At 39.2% G+C, this 17,644-nt stretch overlaps 1 protein-coding gene across 43 annotated transcripts in view; it reads left to right on the forward strand.

The window, feature by feature from the left end:
• Positions 1-17,644, forward strand: part of PTPRD (protein tyrosine phosphatase receptor type D) — a 1,673,772-nt gene that overhangs the window by 1,498,292 nt on the left and 157,836 nt on the right. For 28 of the 43 annotated variants that reach the window (XM_065549568.1, XM_065549595.1, XM_065549566.1 and 25 more), the window contains 3 exons: positions 11,840-11,973; positions 13,415-13,559; positions 17,014-17,319. In XM_065549568.1, coding sequence (XP_065405640.1) covers positions 11,840-11,973; positions 13,415-13,559; positions 17,014-17,319 — 585 coding nt within the window. The remainder of the gene's footprint in view (positions 1-11,839; positions 11,974-13,414; positions 13,560-17,013; positions 17,320-17,644) is intronic. The other 15 variants (XM_065549591.1, XM_065549593.1, XM_065549592.1 and 12 more) reach the window with 1 other exon arrangement.

Below are 17,644 nucleotides of genomic sequence, written 5' to 3' on the forward strand. Positions count from 1 at the left end.
TTTGTGTCCTAGAGTTTGATTGACAGCAGTGCCATTCAATATTATGATAGCTTGGTTTCCTTCAAAGCCTTTTCCTATTATGTGCATTGTGATCATTGGGAGGCAGGAAAATGTTCTGAGGATTTTGAAAATAAACACATTTAGAAGGGTTTTATTTTCAGCACCAGCATAATAAATATTCAAGTTGAATATGACAAAATGGTGCTAAAGAAACAGGTATCTTGATTTTTACTTCTCACTTTATAGGTCATCTGAGTAGATCTGGTCAAAAATTTAATTGAAACTTTTTCAATTAAAAATTTGGTTTTGTAATAAATGATTTTTTCTGCTTCCATTGAAAACTTTACCTTTTTATGAAAAACCTGAACACCCTGAAAAACACAACGGTTTAGATTTGGAACCATAATCTAAATGTTAAGTTCAGCTTGGTTCTCATTAAAATATGTCCCCCTGAGCTGCCACGGTGCATCATAGGAGTAGTAGTTCGGGTACCTCATGCCCACAATATTTTTTATGGGCTAGACTCAATGCCCAAACTACATCTCCCATGGTGCACCACGCTATGGGACTTTTATGGTGCATCTCAGTGGTTCAACAAGAGGGGAGATTATGGGCCTCATGTAAGAGTCCAACCAGGGATCCCAGCTCACTGCGGATAATGGCATGGCACAAGGCATGCAAACTACAATTCCCAAGAGCCACTGCGGCAGCTCAAGCAGACATGGTTAAATATCTAACTAATCCCAAACAAAACAATTCAATTAAGATGTTGGCCACAAATATTTGGTTTTTCTTTCTTTTTTCTTTCTTCATCAAAAAGATGATTTTTCCATGGCATGTATTAGAACTCTCCCAAGTTGTTTTTATTGTGGGCTGTGGTTCAGTTTCACATAAGTGGGGTCAGGGTAAAATATTGTAGCTCTCTAACTGAGGGACTATCATGTCTTAGAAAGTCACTTACCATTCAAAGCAGTGGCTCAAATATATATTTTAAGGAGTGACTTGTCCAGAAAAGGGGATTTTTGACTGCTAGGATGGAATGGCAGTCTACATTTCATTCTTTTTTGTCTAAGGATAACTATTTTTTCTAAACTGTGAGCAGTTGAAAGTATTGTCTTTGTTGTATAATAAGCTGCAAATTATTTAAAAGAGTAGCTTAAATCTGTGTTCTTGGGTATTGTTTTCCTTGCATTTCTTTAACTACAGTAAATCCAGGCAGATGACATCCTGATTTCTTATGGTTGTTCTGTTCTTTCACCATAAATCTTGGAAAAGCCTCTTGATCTTACATTATGAAGTTGTCAGACGCAACTCCATAGTTAAGGTTGCATTTAGTTTTCAAAGTTGGGGTTTCAGTCTGTTTGTCATTGACTAAAGCAAATATTTGCCATAATCAAATTTAACACACCGCTGTTAGAGAGCAGTTGTATATTTGTGGAAAGTTACAAGTAAACACTTTGGAAGAGTTTGAAGGAGTTTTAAAATAATTCCCTTTTGAAGAATAAGGACTGGTATCTAACATGCTTTTTTTATATCCCTGTAACTTACAATTGCCTTGTTTTTAACACTTGTACATTTAACATGCAGAGGTTAATATAAAAAAAATAAAACAAAAATAATTATAATTCTTCATCACTATTATGATATTTCTGCCATTGACACAAATGGATAACATTTTCACCATGAATAGCCAACATTTTAAAAAAATTTAGCTATTAAAAGCCAACATAGAAAATGTTAGAGCAGATGCCAATAGGTTTGTGTAGAAAGACCCTGATCCTGCATCATTAACATCAGTGGGAGCTTTGCCCCTGACATCAATGACTGGAGGATCAAGCCATGTATGTTCTCTAAATGATTTGACTCCTGCAAATGCTGGACTTCAGCATGGACAAATTCATATATACTGAATTGTGATGTGCTCTCCTAATTTATGTTGCCCCATCAGTAAACTATGTCTCTCGTGCCTGGTCCCCATTCACAGCTAATTCACTACAGAACTCGCTAGTTACATTTTCCCTGAAACACAACCCTCACTTTTTTAATTTTCTCAAACCAGCCCCTCGTCCACATGCCAGAGCAGACTCCAGGTGCATCCTTCATCTTGCACACCTCATAAAAAAATCTTCCGACGGGTGTCAGGGCCAGGGGTGTTCCTAAACTCTGCAGAGAGAGGAAAGTTACTGAGGAGGAACAAAGGATCTTGCTTTTATTAGCTTCCCAGACCAGGAAGAACCACTATGTAGGGATTGGGAGCATTACAGGGAGAACCAGAGACTCCACGGGACAGGGAATTCCAGGAGGCATAGATAACTATGGGAAACTCCTAGATTTAAAAAAAAAAATTACTGTATAAAACACATTGTTAACTCTAAGCTAAGGATGTTACTTAACATGAAAGTTAAAGTGTATGTACAGTCACCACGGAACATTATAGTTAAGAAAGCATTTGAATGCATGGAAAGGAACAATTATAGGAAGATCAGATATCTATCTTTAAAATAAATGTAAAAGGGAAAATATTATATTACACGTTCAACAAACCTTATTGTAAAGCTAATGAGTTGGATTTTTTTTTTTGGTTCTGTTTCTAATAGAAGGGTTGAAATGCAGAGAAAAACATGCAATTTTTAAACAAATTATTCTTACAATTCTATACTGTAGCTTAGTAGTAGACTCTGAGGCTGTCAGTCTGACACCTTTCATGAACATCAAACACATACAAAAATGTAATAGTAATAAAGTGTCCTGTTAAAATTAGTTTCTTGCATAACCATCAGCAGTAATTTGACACCAGTTCAATCAGTCATTTTGGCATCATCACTTCCCTCCTTCCTCTGTGTAACATGCCCCCATGTTAAAAAAATTTGTAAATGAAAATGAAGTCTAAAACCAATGCATTTCGCTCACCTAAGGCCCTATAATTCTGTGGAGTGTCAGACATGGAAGAAGTAGAAAACAGTGCTAAATGCCCCGGAAATGCCAAACAAGAGAAAGCGATAGTCCTGCAGCAGCCTGTCTGGGAGCTCATGGAAGCCTGTCTATGTCATGACTGTATAGTTGGATCTCCACAAGGCTTGGGACAGGGAAAAGAGTGAGGGGTAGGTGCAGCTGAGCACCAAGGAGGTGCAGTGCAGAATAGTGCCAAAGAAAGTGGCTATCTTTCCTAAAATTGGCAATGGAATTGCTGAGTACTATAGTGCTGATGAGGGAGCCATGCTGCCTTGTGGGAAAGAGGACCTAATGCAGAAGATCTCCATTCAGATAACCCCAGCTTTCTTTACATATCTCAATATCTGCAGGAATAACCCTGCTGATATCAAGGTATTTCTACGTGAAGAGGGCCACACTCTCAGACCCCTGCAGTCAGATACTACAATGATGGGAGCAGTGTAAAACTCTTCCCTACACACAAGGCAGCAATCCAGGAAATTCTCTGAGCTGAAACTCCTGTATTTCCTGGCCTTTATACGAGTTTTTGCATGCCGGCCACAATATTATCGCTTCTTCTGTTCCATTTTTCCAGCTTCCTTCTCCTGTTCTGTCCCTCCACTTCCCTTCCTCAGTGTTTCCTCTCCTCCTTTTAATCTACTCTTTTTTCCCCTTCTGTTTTGCTTTTGTTTGTTCTTCTAGGCTGTTTTTGTTTGTTTGTTTGTTTTATTTTAAACTGAAAATGTGTACTTTTGTTTTACAAGCCATGGCAGCATTCTCTTCTTGTTTTCTTCGCTCTCTTCTTGTGTTATCTCTGTCCTCTCATTCCTTTTATGTTATTTTTCTAGCCTCCTGCTCAATTCATTCTTTGCAGGCATGGTTTATTTGCATCCCCACTTCCTTCCTTGATATTCTCTTCCCTTTTTCTCCTTCTTTCTGCCTGAATAACTGAGTTAAGTGACCCACTGAGCAGGTATGTGTTAAGAAAAAAAAGTGACCTCAAAAAATATATCTGCCCTGAGACACTGAATTAATAGGGATTTTGAGCCCTGTAATGTAAAGTACTATAAAGAATGCTGGAAATGGGAAGCATACATTACTGTGGACCTTCTAAGTTGAGTACGGGAGAGGGCAGTGTGAAATACATCAATAGAATTAAACTGACCATATACCATAAACACTCCCAAGAATAGCTCTCCTGATTTTTTCAATCATTCAGACTATTTTCCTACAAGTAACTGTTTAATATATTTTTGAGTTAGTACCATCGTATTTTTATTGCACTTTAGCATTGTTAGTTGTTCATTAACTTCTACAGCAGCCGATTTACAGGTTTTGAGATTTTTGACAAAATGTACGGCACATTTACACTTTTTAATTAGTTAATTATTCTTCAATATTATCACTCTAGGTTTAAAACTGTAGAATGCTAAGGAGTCAGAAACCTCCAGGCTTATTTACATAAGTTACTTCTGAGAGAGTAGACACAGACACAGGATTAATAAACTATCTCAGTTTACTTTTAATGACCTTGTGTACTGTGTAGAGAGAATGTGGTATTTTAACAAAAATGAATATCAAGTGACAAAAAAAGAAAAAAATGTGGGCTCTTTATTCCTAAACTGTAAAGGCTTATTAGGAACAACTTTATGAGATTCTCAGCAAACACAAAATCTTGGCCCTTTCCAACTCCACTCAGCTTGTAACTTCTCCTGTTAACTCCCCCATGCCCATTTCCAGAACTTCTAACTCCTAAGCTACTTCTCTAAGAATCACACTGCTTTCTATGTTTGCTTCTGGACATGTACAAAGGACCATGATAGGAACCACGATCTAGAGCAGGGGTGGGCAAACTACGGCCCCCGAGCTCGCGCTGGGGAGGTTGGTCTGGGGCTTGCCCCTCTCCAGCAGTCCAGCTGGGCAGCAGGGTTGGGGGCCGCTCCACACAGCTCCCAGAAGCAGCGGCATGTAAGCATAGGAGTAGCCAGGGGGCTCCGCTCTGCACACTACCCCTGCTCCAAGTGCTGCCCCTTCAGCTTCCATTGGCTGGGAACCTCAGCCAATGGGTGCTGCAGGGGCAGTGCCTGCGGATGGCGCAGCATTCAGAGCCACCTGGCCGCACCTCCGTGTAGGAGCTGGAGAAGGGACATGCTGCTGCTTCTGGGAACCACTTGAGGTAAATGCCGCCTGGAGCCTGCACCCCTGAGCCTCTCCCCGCACCCCAACCCCCTGCCCTAGCCCTGATCCCTCTCCCATCCTCCGAACCTCTCGATCCCAGCCCAGAGCACCCTCCTGCACCCCAAATCCCTCATCCCCAACCCACAGCCCACACCCCCAGCCGGAGCCCTCATCCCCCGACCCCGCATCCTACTCCCCTGCCCCAGTCCGGAGCCCTCTCCCACATCCTGAACTTCTCATTTTTTGGCCCCACCCCAGAGCCCACACCCCCAACCAGAGGCCTCACCCCCTTCTGCACCCTAACCCCAATTTTGTGAGCATTCATGGCCCGACATACAATTTCTATTCCCAGATGTGGCCCTCGGGCCAAAAAGTTTGCCCACCCCTGATATAGAGGTTAGAGGATGGATCTGGAAATCAGTTAATTTTTGATTCTATAAACTGCTTTGTCAATGAATCACTGTGTAATCTTGTGTAAGTTGCCTAACATCTCTGTGTCTATTTCCTCTATATAAAATGAGAATAAGAATATACACACTTCACAGTGAAGTTACGAATCTTAATTCTTGGGGGTGGAGGGATAGCTCAGTGGTTTGAGCATTGGCCTCCTAAACCCAGGGTTGTCAGTTCAATCCTTGAGGGGTCCATTTAGCAATCTGGGGTAAAAAAATTGGTCCTGCTAGTGAAGGCAGGGGACTGGACTTGATGACCTTTCAAGGTCCCTTCCAGTTCTATGAGATAGGTATATCTTCATATATTATAATTAAGGTTTGTAGGGCACTTTTAAATCATTGGATAAAAGATGCTATTGAAATGTTTTGTTCTCCAAAAATACCTGTGCTGTAAAAAATTCCCACTCTGTGCGATGATCATGCAATGTGACAAGTTGGATTTGGTTTAACCTATAGTTCTATGTTGTAGAACACGCCCCAGTAGCAAGAGCAAGGCAACCGGCACAGTTTCCACAGCCTGTAACTGCCTCTCTTTCGTTGCTTTTTCATCTGTGGAGTAGATCAGAAGCTGCAGATATCTGCATATGCAGCTTGGTTCCTGTTTGCATTGCTACTGCTGAGCACCATTTTTTCTGGGCTAAAGAAGTGCCATGTATGGGTTACAGTGAAATGCCTGAAATGGGTGAAAAAGTTAGGGCTGGTCCACACTAACCCCCCAGTTCGAACTAAGATACGCAACTTCAGCTACGTGAATAACGTAGCTGAAGTCGAAGTATCTTAGTTCGAACTACAAGGTACTTACCGCGGGTCCACACACGGCAGGCAGGCTCCCCTGTCGACTCCGCGTACTCCTCTCGCGGAGCAGGAGTACCGGTGTTGACGGCGAGCACTTCCGGGATCGATTTATCGCGTCTACACAAGACGCGATAAATCGATCCCAGAAGATCGATTGCTTACCGCCGAACACGGAGGTAAGTATAGACGTACCCTTAGTTTGTATTTTTTTAATTTGTACTCAACTTGGGCTGTGCTTATGCAACATCTTGAGGCTTTGATTCATTCCTACAAATATTACTAGCAGTATTGTACTGGTTTTGGTTTAGTATTTTGTTTGTTGTAGCTCCCTTTGTTTTGTTGTGGAGTTGTCTAGAAGCCAACCCTTCCTGCTCCCTTCCCCCCCCCCCAAAAAAACAATTTCAGACATTGCCTGAGTACAAATTGAAAATATCTGCCACAAACTAATAAAACTGGTGGCGTTAAGGTTCACTGCCTGAATGGCGTCCCATTACATTTTAAGCGAATCCCAGCTTTAAGATGGTAAACAAGGACATCAAGGAGAAATCCTTGAGGAGAGAGATGTTGGAGATGAGTGTCTCACAACATATAATCATTGAGAACCAAGAAACCTTTCTCCATCCCATCCTAGGGCTGTTTTACCAGTTGGCATGGCTTCCTTGTTCTACAGTATTTAGTTTTCCTAGCTTCATAGGAGACTACAAGGAAATTGTGCAGATTGAAGTGGAGAAAATTCAGGACCCAAGTGGATTACTTGATTTGTCCTGTGCAAAAACTGCTTGATTACTTTCTGCAGCTGTCAGTTAGATTATAGACAGCATCTCTTATAGAGTTGTTTTGGCCTTTCATGCTTTTGGAGAAAGGAAGTTAATCTGTATGGTTCAGATTTTTGATGGGCTTATTTCTTCTAAAATCTTCCATTAGACAACCCTCATATCATGAGATAGCTATGTTGGTCTCAAAAAACTGACGAGATCTCCTTTTGAACCGCACCATAACTGTGAGGTGGAATTTCTAACATAATTAATTTTATTTTTTGTGGCAGCAATTGCAGCTCACATGGTAAGTCATCATAAGGCTTTAGGGACTCTAATCTATTTTACATAAAGTCCCACAAGGACAAGGTGATGTTACTGACTCTCCCTAGATTCCAGCCAAATGTGCATTGGAATTACACCATAATTGCTCAGTTACTCTGCCAATATTCTTCCCAGTATTCATGCTCATCCAAGTGAAGCACTTTTCCATAGTCTGATAGTACTGTGTCATACATTTTTGTTTTCTAGAGCAGGCAAAGTCCCGATGAGTGTCCACCTGTCTTTTTGCTTCATTTGATACAATTACACATGGGACAAATCCATGTCAAAAAGAAATATGTCCCAATGGCTTTCTGAACTCCATGGCTCATCATTATGCTTTGGCAGGCCGACAGTACAACTCCAAAGTCACTTTAAGCCATATTTAGTAGGAGGCAAATTGCAACAATCACCAGCCTCCAGTTGGTTCCTATCCAAGAGAGTTGTAAGGCAGCCACATGGAGCTCTGTGCATACATTTATACAACAATATGACTTGAACTCACCATCATGACAGTAATGCAAGTTAGACCTAGTGGTATTACAGAACCTGTTTCCAAGTCATGAATAGTCCAGTTCCCCCAGCACCTTGATTCAAATTTGTATTTCCCATTAAAATGATTCTATTGCTCCTTACGTACTTACAATGATTTGTCATAATTTGCTATGATTTCCCTTTGTACTTCTTATATCGGTATTTTTCAAAGACGTCCTTGGAGCTTTGTAATATCCACCGAGTGGTCGTTTATTACACCAGGTATCTTTTCAAGAAAAAGTTAATTACTCTGCTTTTAGTCTTGTTCTCTGAAGATATATAGTTACATTGGATTACTATTCACTCTGACACATTTCTTCAGCGTGGGAGAGAAGATTTTTTTTCTCCTATCCCATCTTGTCTTTCTATTTTGTCCTGTTTATTTCAGAGGGGACTAATGGTAGGCAATTACAAGCTATTAAAAGTCTATACAGGCAAATTTACATCTCCTGGTAGCTGTCAATCTACTTATTTTAAAACTTAGAAGTCAAATCCTAGCTATCATATCCAACAGGTTATCATAAGTCCAAATGGCTTTCTGAACTCCATAGCTCCGATGACAGGTTTCAGAGTAGCAGCCGTGTTAGTCTGTATCCGCAAAAAGAACAGGAGTACTTGTGGCACCTTAGAGACTAACAAATTTATTAGAGCATAAGCTTTCGTGGGCTACAGCCCACTTCTTCGATGCATATAGAGTGAAACATATATTGAGGAGATATATATACACACATACAGAGAGCATGAACAGGTGGGAGTTGTCTTACCAACTCTGAGAGGCCAATTAAGTAAGAGAAATTTTTTTTTGAAGTGATAATCAAGCTAGCCCAGTACAGACAGTTTGATAAGAAGTGTGAGAATACTTACAAGGGGAGATAGATTCAATGTTTGTAATGGCTCAGCCATTCCCAGTCCTTATTCAATCCTGAGTTGATTGTATCTAGTTTGCATATCAATTCCAGCTCAGCAGTCTCTCGTTGGAGTCTGTTTTTGAAGTTTTTCTGTTGTAAGATAGCCACCCGCAGGTCTGTCATTGAATGGCCAGACAGGTTAAAGTGTTCTCCCACTGGTTTTTGAGTATTATGATTCCTGATGTCAGATTTTTGTCCATTAATTCTTTTGCGTAGAGACTGTCCGGTTTGGCCAATGTACATGGCAGAGGGGCATTGCTGGCACATGATGGCATATATCACATTGGTAGATGTGCAGGTGAACGAGCCCCTGATGGTATGGCTGATGTGATTAGGCCCTATGATGATGTCACTTGAATAGATATGTGGACAGAGTTGGCATCGGGCTTTGTTACAAGGATAGGTTCCTGGGTCAGTGTTTTTGTTCAGTGATGTGTGGTTGCTGGTGAGTATTTGCTTTAGGTTGGGGGGTTGTCTGTAAGCAAGGTCTGTCTCCCAAGATCTGTGAGAGTAAAGGATCATCTTTCAGGATAGGTTGTAGATCTCTGACGATGCGCTGGAGAGGTTTTAGTTGGGGGCTGAAGGTGACAGCTAGTGGTGTTCTGTTATTTTCTTTGTTGGGCCTGTCTTGTAGGAGGTGACTTCTGGGTACTCGTCTGGCTCTGTCAATCTGTTTTCTCACTTCAGCAGGTGGGTATTGTAGTTTTAAGAATGCTTGATAGAGATCTTGTAGGTGCTTGTCTCTATCTGAGGGATTGGAGCAAATACGGTTATATCTTAGAGCTTGGCTGTAGACAATGGATCGTGTGGTGTGTCCTGGATGGAAGCTGGAGGCATGTAGGTAAGTGTAACGGTCAGTAGGTTTCCGGTATAGGGTGGTATTTATGTGACTATCGCTTATTAGCACAGTAGTGTCCAGGAAATGGACCGCTTGTGTGGATTGATCTAGGCTGAGGTTGATGGTGGGATGGAAATTATTGAAATCATGGTGGAATTCCTCAAGGGCTTCTTTTCCATGGGTCCAGATGATGAAGATGTCATCAATGTAGCGCAAGTAGAGTAGGGGCGTTAGGGGACGAGAGCTAAGGAAGCGTTGTTCTAAGTCAGCCATAAAAATGTTGGCATACTGTGGGGCCATGCGGGTACCCATAGCAGTGCCGCTGACTTGAAGGTATATATTGTCCCCAAACGTGAAATAGTTGTGGGTGAGGACAAAGTCACAAAGTTCAGCCACCAGGTTAGCTGAGACATTATCGGGGATACTAAAAATCTGCAGAGCCTAAGTTTTACAAACATGTACATTTTATTTTTACTCCTGATGGGCTAGTTCCTCCTTTTCTGTGGGCTGTACAAAAGAAAAGTACTTTTATTTAGAATGCGGTTCTACTCTTAAAAAATGATTATGCAAAAATTATTATCTGTGTTGTTGTTATTATGATGATGACCTTACTTACCACAGCTGCTCCCTGTATGTATTGAGAATAATAACTAATTATTTTTCTGACCAAAGAAGTGTGTACTGCTTTTTATTCCTGCAAAGCCAGCACCACTATGGAAGAGCGAGCTTGGATTCTGTTGTGATTCATGCATTTGCAATAGAAATCATAACCAATCATTTTCAAACTTGGGTGCCGAAGTCATTGCCTACGTTCTAACTGAAAAGACAAATTCTGCCCTCATTTACACTTTACATAGTCTTCAGTGGAGATGCACATGTGTAACTGAGGGTAGATTTTGGCCTGAATAAACCTTATGACAAATGACACATGAGCCAGAAAATGCCTCCTCCCCCCTACCCCATCTATCAGATTCAAAGTTGCATTTTGAGGGCTGGCAGTTAGAAAAATCATTTAATTATTAGAAAACGGAGATAAATTGATAAAGATGTTAATCGGCAAGAAAAGAAACATGGCGCCTCAGGATGCCATTTTTGAAGAGTAATAATATAGCAAAAGTCAGCTTTTCAGTGTGTAAGCTCCTTCTTAAAGAGAAGGATATGCTTAATATCTTAATTGCTTGCTAGTTTAGCAAACTTGTTTTTCATTTGGAATTATCTGTAATGGCTTTAGCTCTTTTTTGGAAGATTTTTTCCCCATCTTGTATATAACTTATCGGTACTTTATTTCATACATAATTTTTTTTGCCACAATTCACATAAGCTGTTTCAGTTGGTATGATATTCTTTAGTTCCAGTCCTAAAATTTTTGTGTAGTATTACTGTTAACCTGTGGTTCTCAACCAGGACACACATACCCCTGGGGTTACACAGAGGTCTTCCAGGGGGTACAACTACTTATCTAGATATTTGCCCAGTTTTACAACAGGCTACATAAAAAGCACTAGTGAAGTCAGTACAAACTAAAATGTCATGCAGACAATGACTTGTTTGTACTCTTCTATATACTATACACTGAAATGTAAATATAATATTTATATTCCAATTGATTTATTTTATAATTATATGGTAAAAATGAGAAAGTAAGCAATTTTTCAGTAATCGTGTGCTGCGATATTTTTGTATTTTTATGTGTGATTTTGTAAGCAAGTAGTTTTGAAGTGAGGTGAAATTTGGGAGTAAGCAAGACAAATTAGACTCCTAAAAGGGGTACAGTGATACGGAAAGGTTGAGAGCCACTGCTGTAAGCTATTAAACAGGTGTCAATAGTCCACTTGTAGGATGACAGCATTTCTGTGGTTTGTATATCGTTTCTTTGTGTATTGTTTCTGAGGAACTTTGAAATAATTTAGGATAAAATGTAAGTTGGTAATATTATATTACAACATACTTTTTTTGCTTTGTACCTATTGCTTAGTACAGCTGCATCAATTATGTGTTTAAGTTCATAAATTAAAACAAAAGACAGTATTGTGCCAAGTACTACAATGATAACTGAAAATATTTGAATAATAAGTATTGAACAAGAGAAATAAATAGGTGGTAACACTGTATAACTTTCCCCTTTAGTCCCAGGGCAACCGCTGAACTTCAAAGCAGAACCTGAATCTGAAACAAGCATATTACTTTCTTGGACCCCTCCCCGCTCTGACACCATTTCCAGCTATGAACTGGTTTACAAAGATGGGGACCAGGGTGAAGAGGTAAATGAAAATGTACTCACCTTTTGTATTTCTTTAATGGAATAAGACATGAAAGGCTGCAATGATTGAGAAGTACAAGCTTAGCTGCTTTCCTAGTATATGAGAATGTTGACATGATATGGTTTGTTAAACAGAGCAACCAGCTTGATGGCAGATTCTGAGCACGGTTACCAGCAAGGCTCTGTGGCTACTGGCCAAGGGAAGCTTTACGGGTGTTCATGGAAAGGCAGGCATGGAGGTTGTTCCCAGTTCCAAAGGGGTAATGCTAGTTCAGGCTGTCCAACCCTTTACAGCCTCCAGGGCATGGAGTTCACAGACTTTGCCCAGTTCTTAGGAATGACCCATAGGAAGAAATCCCAGCCCCACTGCAGTCAATGGGCCAGGATTTCACCCATAATGAATAGTTGTTTCTGTTAGTCAATAAATGAGACTCTTTTAAAACATGGTAATTGGTATTTTTCAGTGAAGAAAATACATTTTTCTAATCACAAGATACCTATTTTAGATGATGTTGTTTGCTCTTTATAAACAATTAGCATTTTAAATGTTTCTTTGGCTGCACTAAGTCAATCTTTTTCAAAAAACAAGTCTCTTCTTATTTTTTCTGTTCCATTTTATAAAGTTGATTTCCAGTGCAAAGAATGAGAGTGGTAGGCTCAGGAGACAGCGGGAGCGTGCTAGATATGTCAGTGTCCTCCTGCGTCACTATCTTATTGCTCTTTTGGGAATACAGCAAAAGCTGGTTACTGCTACTTCACTGAGTTTAGGTTTATAGAAGTTCTTTACGTGTACTGAAGACATGTAAGCACATGCTCAGCAGCTAAAAAAGACTGCTAAGAGGAGAGTTCCCAGATCTATCTTTTAATTCCATATGAAATATATGCCCCTACCTAAACTTGTACTATGTCCTGATCATAGGTCCTTGATAATATTTATACCTTTAGAAGAATTTGCGTCTTAAGATTTTGAATGCAAATCTAACAATAGGCTAGCCTTAACTCCAAGATCACCCATCCCATAAAAGTCCAATTTCACTGGAGCGATAAGTATATGTAGATAAGTAGATGAGGCTCTAGTCATCTGTCAGTGTCCAAATATTCTTTTAAATTTTGAACATAATTATTTAATCCCTTTTAAACTATCAAACAGAATTTCTCCCTAGCCCAGCTTGATACATTGAACTGCTTATTTTAAAATTCCATTCTTCATTATTTATTTATTGTAGGTAATAGATTCACTTTCCTTTCCTTTCATTGTTTGGCTAAGATTACTTTGTTTAAAATGCTACGTTCACATTTTTAAAAGAAGTTTTAAACAAATTAATCCGATTGATGCTGTTGTTATCAGTGTCTCAGGGGGGCTTTTCTCCTTAGACAACATTCTGAATAAGTATCTTTGGATATTTATCAATACGTCCAGTTCTCTTATTGCTTATCTTTAGCAACGTGTTTCTATTGAGCCAACTACATCTTACCGCCTGCAAAGCCTGAAGCCAAACAGCTTGTACTACTTCCGTCTGGCTGCCCGCTCTCCACAAGGCCTGGGTGCTTCAACTGCAGAAATCTCAGCGAGAACCATGCAGTCAAGTAGGTGTCTCTCCTTGCTTGCTTTATTCTGCTCCTTGTATCTGCTGAGCAGACACAGCCAGATAAGCCAGTAAGACAGCAATAGAGAGCAAGAGTCTCAGTAACACAACAGCAGGACAGTGCTTAAGATAAATATTTATAATAGATAGGCTTAGAAGAATTGCTTTTGGATTATTATTGGCTTTTGCATAGCCTTAGGAGAAGAAGCAGAACATCTTCAGAATGTCTGAAGAGACAGCCCTATGATGATATCAGTATAGCTTCTAGGTGCACCACTAGGCATACTAATGATTTTCCATGCATGGCATGCCTCCGATATAGTCTGGAGCCTTAAAATTCCTGCCTGGTCATTTCCTGCTCCACAGTGTGAATTCCATAAAATTTATTTCCTTTTATGCTCTTCCTGCAGAAAATGTACATTTGAAGGTTCCAGGACTGTATGCACTAACAGGCATGCTGATAACTATGGTTATTCTTTCTAAGTTTTGCCTAATGTTTTTTTGACCAATCTTTGGAAGGTGGGCACTTTAGTATTGTAGGTCATTTTGATACACACAAGAAAACTATATTCTATTGGCTGTTTATGTAAATAATGTGAGTAATTTATAGGGCTTATCTGAAATAATCTGATGGGAATTCATATAGGAATTTAAAAACATGTAAATTGAAACTTAACTAAAGGGATTTTCTTCAGGTAATGGAGAATTGCATCCCAAAGATAGTTGATATAATCAGCTAAAGTTTACTTTGTGTAATTCTTTAGCTTTACTGCTCCATTTTCAAACTTTATTCCATCATGTCTTTACATTTTCTGTAGGCTGATTGGTTCATTACTTTTAGTGAAGTAAGGTTATTTAAACGAATACTGCAAAGCCTCATTGAAATTCTGGTTTGCGTCAGTCAGCTTGAGCTATTGTATTTATACTGTCACGCTTTGCTAGTGTTTGATGAGATATTAGTAACAATTAAGGTACCTGAAGAACTGTTGCTTTAGAGTTTGAGTTTTATGAGTAATGTGAACTTCCTGAGGCATGTCTGTGGCATTTTAAATAAACACAAAGGACCCAATTATGCTGTCATAAGAATCAAGTATAATGGCGTGGGGCACTGTCATTTTAATTATGCAAAATCGGTATTTTGATATAGAAGAAAATTATTTCCTTTCATGGGGACCATTTTAGTTACACATGAGAGCATGAGCATCATAAAAGGTGGGTGGGAATTGATTTAAGTGTGGCTACAAGTTAAATATTTAAGGTCCAATCCTGTACTCTGTGCACAGTCAAAATTGCCATTGATTTCCATTTCCTGGTTATGTAAGAAAAAAGTAAATGGGACAGGGCCAGTAAGATGACATTACACTGTGTGTAGCCTTCTTTTTATTTTACATACTGAGATAATACGTGAAAAAGTGCAAAGGTTATATATGAAAAGAAAGTACCCAGTAGTCAGACTTTTGCAAGAGATCCCATTGAAATCAATGGCAAACTTCCAATTTATGCCCATGGTTTATTATAAGACCTAATAGATTTGCTTACTAGATTGCACATGGTGTAAAAATCACCTTGCAAAGTAAAGGAGAAACTGCATTGTAAAAAAACAATTACACAAGATAGAATGGTTTGCATTTATTTTAATATAATGATTTTAAAAAATTAGGATTCTGGTGGCACCTTAACAGATTTATTTGGGCATAAGCTTCTGTGGGTAAAAAAAACACTTCTTTGGATGCATGGAAGAAGTGCATGCTTCTGCATTCATCTGTAGAAGTGGTTTTTTTAGCCACGAAAGATTATGCCCAAATAAATGTTAGTCTCTAAGGTGCCACCAGACTTGTTTTTGTGGATACAGACTAACACGGCTACCCCTGAGATACTTAAAATATTAGAAATCTCTCATAGATTCAGCAGAAATATTCTCCAGAGTTTTTTGTAACCTTCAGTCATGGCTTCAGAGAAAGCTGCTACAGAGATATCTGTCTGTCAGTATGATATCCCGAAGGAGTCTTTTCACTTCCTTTTATACTTCCTGCACAGATTCATGCTCTGTAGCGTAATGTCCAGTATATCCTGTGTACTTGATTTCTGCCTTGATCATTTACATTTTTTTAAAGAAAAAAGCTAATCTACCCCTTCAGCTCCTCCAGATGCTGGTACATTCTCACTTATTTTCCCCCGAGAAGGGTAAAATACCACACTGAGGAACATCCATTGATCCACATAGAAGATCTGTGAGGAACCAAAAGATACATGTGTAACTGCAGTAGGTCACAGCAGGGCCCTATAACTCTTCAGCTGCTTTAATTATCTTTGATGTGCCAAGAAGTAGTACACAATAATCCATTTGTTTTTCCTTTAAGGATATGGGGGAGAGACTAGATCACACACAATGGGCAAGCACTTTAGCTGTCTTCTTAATACAAGCTATATTTGATATAAATGATGCGTGCTCATGTGAAGTAAGATACAGTATAAATTCAGAGCTTTGTATCTTTGTGCTTTGTTTTGCTAGGGAAGTCTTTTAGTAAGATTTAATAGCTATTTTGCTGACAAAATGCGTGGAGGTGGTAGTTTATTGAAATTACCAAAAAAATTGCTGGTAGGATTTAATTCTTCACTAGCAAAGGTGTCTCCAAGAGGAGTTAAAAATATAACTGAGAGCTGATCTAGGGTAAGTACAAGGTACAGTCAGAATCAACAAGCCTGTCACTTTTTGTCCTGGTAGGTAAACCTTTGACTAAGATTTTCTTCATCTTCTATTGACTTTGCATGCTTTTACACTATGTTGGCTACAATAAATGTTTAAATAAATGCTTTCCATTTAAACATTATTTGTAGTTGACTTGATCCAGGCAGACTCAGTTTTAAAAAGAAAAATGAAAATATAATCTTTTTGGGGGGGAGGGACAGGAGGGAAGTTTCAAAGGGGCTGAGAATTTCTCAAGCAGTTTCTAGCAATTATTGCAAGTTATCTGGAATATAGTAAAAGGGAAAAAAACTATTCAATGAATGTAAGACTGACTGTACAGAGTAGGTTAAAATTTGGCAAAAAAGACATACATAAAATAATCATTTAAAATATCCTAACTTGCACTAATTGCAAACATTACAAGGGTAGATGAATAGACATATAAAAGCATCACGTTTTGTTTTTATTTGAAGAAGAATTTTAATTGCAGGTACGTAATATTATTTTGAGGCTTCGTTTTCATGTATTTCCCCCACATCCTTTTTCACCATTTAGTTGGTTTATTCATTTTTAATTTCTTCACTTTAATAAGCCAAGGTGCATAAGATTATCTGATGTTTTGCTTTTTAAGTTTATATGGGTTTTGGTTTTTTTTTGTTTGGTTGCCCTTTTTATTTATTTTCATTTTTTCTTTTGTTCATGTTTTTTTTTTCAACCACTCCTATCCTTTCACTCAAATCCTCCTCTAACCCACTACTGAAATTAGAGCCATCAGCTCCTCCTCAAGACATTAGTTGCACCAGCCCCAGCTCCACTAGCATTTTGGTAAGTTGGCAACCTCCACCGGTGGAAAAACAGAATGGCATTATCACAGAATATTCAATCAAGTACATTGGGATTGATGGGGAAGATGACAAGCCCCATGAAATTTTGGGAATTGCTTCGGACACTACTCAGTACCTTTTGGAACAGTTGGAAAAATGGACTGAATACCGGATTTCTGTGACTGCCCACACTGATGTCGGACCTGGCCCAGAGAGCTTATCAGTATTGATTCGGACAGATGAAGATGGTATGTTGCCTCCACTACATCCGTTTGCACCTCTATGACTCTCTCTCGATCTGCTGTCTTTGTATAGGCTAACAGTATTCCTTTTTTGTCCCTGCTCCTCTTTTTCCCAAAATCACTGTTACTGTCACCATTTGATTGTTTTAATCAAAGGTCTGCCTTTGCTACGTCAGTTTTGAATTTTTCTTTAAGCACAAAGTGGTTTGTTTGTTTTTTTGAGCAAATTGAAACTGCTACCCCTTCGAACCTACCAGATTGCTCTTCCTCCCCCTCCTCATCTATTAAAAAAATCACAGATCTCACGGAGGGAATCTTTCTGCATTTTTCT

This window comes from Chrysemys picta, chromosome 6 (genome assembly GCF_011386835.1).
Source record: "Chrysemys picta bellii isolate R12L10 chromosome 6, ASM1138683v2, whole genome shotgun sequence".
In the NCBI taxonomy this organism is placed as follows: Eukaryota; Metazoa; Chordata; order Testudines; family Emydidae; genus Chrysemys; species Chrysemys picta.